The following is a 6,817-nucleotide window of genomic DNA, read 5'->3' on the forward strand; positions in this document are numbered from 1 at the left end:
AGCTAGAAGAGGGCCAAGGAGTCGTATGCAGCTTGTGCAGATATTTGCACTGGAATTTGTTTGCTAATTTCAGTTGTTAATGATGAAAAATATCTCAAGTCAGATACTTCCAACCAGCTGTAGTTCTGCGAGGCAGGGCTCTCTTACTCTTTTATTTCAGTAGGTTGCCATGTCTTTATGTTTTGCCACAGCCTGTCTGGTCCTTTTCAGTTGCTTTTATTTAAAAAAAAGCATTCTTAAACCTAAAGATGGGAAAGATGAATAGTTACTTGAACAGCCCCCAGATACCCTGAACTTAGAGATTTATCATTATGTATCTAAGGCTTTGCTTTACCAATCATAACATTTTATTCCCCTGTGTGGGGTCTAGTGCTCCCTTTTGAAAGCTCCTGGTATATTGTAACAAGGATGTCATTATATATAGTAATAATGGTGTCTGTCCAGAAGGTATCTGAGTATAGCTGTATTAGTTTAAATTCACACTTAGTTTTGCCCAGTATGTATTTCCCTAAGTGACTAGACCTACACTTTGTGTTTGTTTGAATCTGCTGATTTGCACATGAATATTGGGCACTTAAAAATCACTTACCACTGATCTGCATGCACCTGTTTTCCTGCAAGTTAGCAACTAATGCCCATCACAAATAATGGGGCACCCAAAAATGCAATAGCCATGTATTCAAAGTGGCCATTTAAAATGTAGCCTTGTATACAGAGAACCAGCCTTTCTGCCCAGTAAACTGATAGGAATGACCTCTAGGTAAATCTTAAATACATGTATTACAGTGAAGCACTGTTGGACAGTGCTCCGCCATCAATCAGTCTATGTTCTTGAGGACACTATTTTTCAAGATGCTTGCTTTAAGAATAAAGCCTTGTGTTGTAATGAATGTGTGCTAACTGATCCCCCAAGCCATTTGTATTTTTTTTATTTGGATCAGTGTCAGAGTTGAGCTTCTGTAAGAAATTTTTGCAGTATTCTATTTGTAGTCTTCATTATTTCAAGTAAAGGACACAAAACTCTTTATGCACCCACAGTCTGCACTGGTTTCGTTTATATCCTGTGTTTTGTTAACATGTTACCGAGATTGCTAATTTTCATGACAATTGTTATTGTACCATCAGTGCTTAATGGCAAGGCATCATTATTCAATGCTGGTCAATCAGGCACTAAGACATGTGCAAGACATCAGGCTGAACCCATATAGATGTCGTGCACTCCCCTGCTAATGAATGCAGTTTTGTAAAAAGGTTTAAACACGGTTGGCATCCTTAATGTAAGGTTTGCAAAAGCTTATTTGGGAACTGCTTTGTGTTTATATGGAGCAGATCTAAACATGTCACAGAGTTAGACCCATTGTGTGCATGTGTGCGTGAAGCTATGGAGAGGAGCCGATCATTTGGGGTTTTGAAACGTGGAAAAGCAGCACAATTTTGGCCATGGTGGAAGTGGGGTGAACTGATTCGCCAGGGACATCAGTGTTTGGTACAGGATATGGGACTTCTGCAAAGCAGTGGTCGCTGTGTGCAACAAAGCGGTGACCCCCAAAAGCTGAGTGTCATTCTTCATCTCGCAAAGCTGGCACTAGCTGGAGGGAGCCTCCAGCGCAACCAATGGTCAGAGGTTAGGCACTGCAACCAGAAGCCAGGAGAGAGGGTCAGGCATTTAGAAGGGAGGAACAGAAGGAAACTCATCAGGAGTGGGATGAGCTTTCTGTGTTGTTAGCCCAGCGTGCTCTTCCAACGCGTCAGTTAACATTACCCTCGCATCTGCTTTAGTTACTGTTTCTATGTGGTTTTGCACCCAAATGTTTTGGGCTGCTGTCCATGATAAACTAGATGGAACTTGGTTTAAAAGCACAGATTTTCATCTCTTCTAACTCAAAGCAGAATGAGCCCTTGTGCTCCTAGAGTTTCAAGTATGAAAGGAACAGTAGACACTGGCTGTTAACGAGCTCCAGAGCGCCAGGCTGCAACAGAACTTGGTGTGAGTTCAGTGCCTACGCTGCATCAGCTAAATGGTTAATTCATCTCATATCAACAGCACTATGATTCATAATGTAAACTTGAGGAATCCTTGATGTTTCAGTCACACATTCCTCTTAATTTGGCCATGCATTCTTTTAAAGCTACAGTGTGCTAACTTAATAAAATGCAGCATGCAAATGCACAAGTTTTTGCCTTCAGGCATTTTAGCCATGGATGTTTCAATGGGTATCTCCTTTCAAGTATATATTCTTTCTTAAATTATTTACCCTGTAAACATGCTTTGCATTTTCAAAGCAGAATCTGGGCTTCCTCATTCACCATATTTCGTTGAATTTAAGGTGTAGTAGAGATAAAAGATTATCATCTGCTTCTTGTGAGCATGTTAGCCTTTGGGATTTTTTGTAGTGAATGTTAGGCCCCATTTTCTTCTCCTTTGGTATTATCACTCCCTCCCCCACTTCAGTTTCTTGATGCTTTGCCTAGAGCAATACCCACTGGCAGTGTCTGTCTGTGACAGTACTGTAGGCTTCTCTACAGATGGGTCCTGCCAATGCCAACCATTGTTCTACCACTGTGAGCTGGCTTGACTGTCTTGGATCACTCAAAGTCCCCTTTCCTCTTGATTCTTTCTTTGCTCTGAAGGGTTGCCCTTGCCTGTTGACTTTGAGATCTGAAATATGCTGACACCCAGAACTTGTGTTCTCTGTCTGTGCAGCAACTCCCAGACTCAGACTTCAACACTCATCGCTTGCTAAGCCCCCCTCAAGACCGTCCTGCTGCTACCAAACAGCTCTGTCATTCTCCTCCTAGCCTCATCCTTCTGCAGTTTGCAGTTACTTTAATTTTGCTTGCTCACTTGAAAGTAAAACAGTAAAACTCAATGTTATTCTTTTTTTAAAGACATAAAATTAATCTTTAACTGTGGGCTTGAATATTAAAAGTATATAATGCTCCAGCGTAGGAGTCTGTTGATAACATCCATCCTATTTCATGATTAATTTGTTCCTTTTAATATGATATTCTTTTGCTGCACTGTGCAGGCTAATTCAGATTCCTGGAAATTGAACTTTGATATGTATTTCCTAGATTCACACCGTAAGTGAGCCTTCAATTAGCAGGTACAGGTGGCGGCATGCCTTGCTCGATGTGCTTCTCACAAGGATTTTTTAGGGACACTGCTTAAATAATCTTGCGGTCAGGATTGTGCTGCCAGAGTATTAAAAATAAAATATTTGGAGGAGTCGATGCTTTTTTAATTTTTCTCTAATTTTCAGTCTCAGACGATGAAACCCTTTTTCAGTGGGCCGGAGATAGGAGGAGCTGATTTAAACACTCAGTGTGTTATGTATGCCTTTGCCTAACTATGTGTTAGATTAAGCGAGTTTCACTCACAGTTAATCCTTTGTAAATTAGCATTATGGATGCCTTGGGGCCCACATCCCACAAATAAAATGGTTGTCAAGCCAGCTGCACTGTGTATTACTTAAGGCTGAATGTTTTAAGAGTTTTCATGCTTTTAATCTATTTCACTGCTGAGTTTCAATTTTGCTGAGTGTCTTTTCAGGAGTGATGGGAGTGAGTGAGTAAATATATGTTCTGGTTTTCATGCATTTGCCTGGGCAAATCGTTTGTTATCAGGTGTTTGGCAGAGAATGTCACACCCCGCCACAAAAGAGAAGCTTGTAAGTTCAGGTGTTAAACTGAAGTGCAAACCAACAAGAACCAAAAGCCCTTAATTAGCTTTATTTTGTTAGCCTGCTACACTTCTTTTTTTTTTAGGGGAGAAAAAGGAGTGAGAAACATCCCTCCCTCCTCCTCATCCTTTTGGCAGAGTAAATATTGCCTGTTAAGTTTGAATTAGCTGTCATCGCAAAAGAATTAATGCTGTGGTTGAGCCTTTCTAGTGAGGAAGGGAAAAATAAACGAGACAGATCTTAGTTCAGCTTTAAGTGATAAATGAGGACAAAGCAGCCCATTCATCTCCTGCTAGGAAAGTGGACACAAACACTAAAGCAGTTTTGCGGAAGACGTGTCAGCAAATGTGATCATTTTGTAACCTGTCAGGAGGATAGAGAGCTAGTCCTTTTAGAGTGTCACAGGGGACGGTGTCCATCTGATGTGACAGTTTTCATCCATCCATTTACTGCTTTTTCTTTAGGTGGGGGGTAAGTAAGGAGAGAGCTGGAGTTGGTTAAAACTGCATTTTTCTTTACTCTTTCCAATATAATTTATATGTATATCCACCCGCATCCAAATGAAAAACATTTACCAAGGAAAACTCCCCTCTGCTCTCTAGAGTTTCTCCTCTCTTTCACTGCGTGAAATATGCTCAGTTTAACACATTACATTCCCTGTCTTCAAGTTGGAGCCTTGTACTTAGTTTGATGTTTCACAAAACACAGTTTTACCTCCTCTTACCATTGTCCGCTTGGTGAAGGCTTTGGTTTGGTTTGGTTTGCAGAAGCACAAGAAAAAATGTAACTTAGGGTGCTTGTGTTACATTTGGTTGTTGGGGTTTTTCTGTGGTACGTCTCCAATTCCAATGATATGCTTGATGTAGAAATACATTTTGCTAAAGTTCCTATTTCATGAAGCCTGTGAAAATATTTTTCCTCCTCTGTGAGAATGGGATAAGAAACTCTGAATTCTTACAATCCAAATCCTCCCGTAAAATGCCTCAAATTCTACCATTTGCTGAATTTTTTATTCATTTTAATTGACCTATTAATTCAGGCAAAATCTGAAGTGATGTGGTGTGTGAGTTTAGAAGCAGGGATTTCTCCCATCAAATGCTCGAACAATATTAGGACTTTCTACTTCTGGCATCCTTTTATTACTACTAATTTCCTTCTTTTTTTTTTTATGCTACATAGAAAATGTAACATTTGCCTATTACCATAAGTAAAGGTATGCTACAGAGACAGGCGATGCTTTTACAACATAAGCTTCACAGTTTGACACTTGCTTCTTTATATCATCCTTTTCTTCAAAACTATCTTTTATACTTTTCCCTTGGTATTTTAGTACAAGTAAGTATCTCATTGACATGTGTTTCCTTGAAATCTGGTACCTTAATAGTAAAATCCCTTGAAAATTAATAAACTGCTTCTGTTCAGATTAAAAAAGCTGTGAAGATTTCAGAACGGCTTTAAAAAATACAATGGTATTTATTATTACAAACCACCCTGCTTGGACTGCATAGACTGAAGACTAATTATTTCATATGTTCTTAAAAGGATAATAAATTGTAGCATTCTGTATTTCAGTTATCCTAATATGTATACAAGTAATTAAGAAAAGTCTAATTCTTTCCTGGATGCAAAAGTTGGATTTAATAGCTGCATAAAGAAGTGTTTGAAAGCACTGGATTTTGAAAGAAGTGAAAAACAATTAATATACGCAAAATGGTATCAAAAATCCTAAACTTGTGGGAATATGTCTTTTCTCCGAGATACTTATCTGTGTGAGTCTTTTTATGATTTTTACACATAAATATGTGTATATATATATATACATATATATGTTCTGCTATTTTGATTTATTTGTGGGTTTCATTCACCTTTTTTTTTCTCTCTTCTACTATTTTTCAGGATCATCCAAAACCGGATTTTGATCGTGGTTCTGGCAGTCATCATCATCTTCACCACCATGATGGCTATTTTTCTTTCTGTCAGGGGACGCTGATATCTTTGTTCTTCACTAAACAGCAACAAACTGCTTGTTCTGAATAATTAAGACGAAGTGGTCACATGAATCATTCTCTTGCACTGACAGAGTCTCCTTCTCTTTTCCACTCTTCAACTCAGGTGCAAGGGGTGTAAAATATTTTGTATTATGGATGGCATAGTTGGTGGCATGCGATGTTGATTATTTTTTCCTACAATTTTGTCTTTATCTGAGTGTTTCAGAAGTATAATATTTGTTGGGGTGAAGGCTTGCTCTGATTTAAAAATACTTACCATGTGTTGAATTCTACCCCAGACAATTACCCTGTAAGTTAAGTCAGAGAAGAGGGTCTTTGCACTTTTCTTGTGCTACATGGGGTGTATGAATATCAAGCAGTATCTGACCTTCTGTGATATAGAATATAAGTAAAGCAGAGACCAAATGATGTAGAAAGTGAACCTGTCTCCTGTGACTAACTCCCAATCATGAATTACCATAATAGATGTAACATGGTTAAGAACAGTAGTTAGTTTTAAAAAGAGAGCAACCTTAGGGTGATGTTTAATATCTGATGTGGATCCAGAACTCTGTTTAACTTTTTTTCTTTAATAGGCTTTCTTTTCTGCGTTTTCAAAACAACTCCACTTTCATCAAGAACATAATAATGCATCACGTACCCAGAATGTAGTTGTGACCACAGCCCATCTATTGAATCTCTTTTAAATCTTCCAGTATTGATATATAAGCATACACACTAGGCCCTTATTGAAGATTTATAAGGATACTTATCTGTCCATCGCTGATTGAAAAGAGATGCAAAGTAATAGTTCAGCAACAAATACATGATTATAGTGCATTAAATGAAAATCGAGATTTTTAATATTGGCCTGACTATGTTGCGACTGCATGTTGGAGATACTTTCATTGTATTCAATTCTAATGTGATACTCCCCTTTTTAAACAGAAACTGTAAAAATGTTAATTTATACATGCCTTTAGCTGATATAATATATCATAGTTTCATCTACCTGTGTGTAAATGAGCTGTTTCTCTTTTCCTATTGGCTATGCTTCTCCTATAGACAGGCCTAGGTGATTTGGCTTATAATTAAGCTTATCACTCCAGAAAAGGTCTATTTCTGTTGATGTGGCAAAATGATTTC

General features: G+C 38.3%; 1 protein-coding gene across 4 annotated transcripts in view; it reads left to right on the plus strand.

Moving 5' to 3' along the window:
• Nucleotides 1-6,817, plus strand: part of VTI1A (vesicle transport through interaction with t-SNAREs 1A) — a 274,468-nt gene that overhangs the window by 265,086 nt on the left and 2,565 nt on the right. For all 4 annotated transcript variants that reach the window (XM_062607900.1, XM_062607898.1, XM_062607901.1 and 1 more), the window contains one exon: nucleotides 5,580-6,817. This exon is cut by the window's right edge and continues 2,565 nt beyond it. Coding sequence is in view for 2 of the 4 variants with exons in the window: in XM_062607898.1 (XP_062463882.1) it covers nucleotides 5,580-5,673 (94 nt within the window). In the remaining 2 variants the exon portion in view is untranslated. The remainder of the gene's footprint in view (nucleotides 1-5,579) is intronic.

This window comes from Pezoporus occidentalis, unplaced genomic scaffold, assembly GCF_034315485.1.
Source record: "Pezoporus occidentalis ecotype Australia unplaced genomic scaffold, CSIRO_AGI_Poc_V1 ctg127, whole genome shotgun sequence".
Taxonomy (NCBI): Eukaryota; Metazoa; Chordata; class Aves; order Psittaciformes; family Psittacidae; genus Pezoporus; species Pezoporus occidentalis.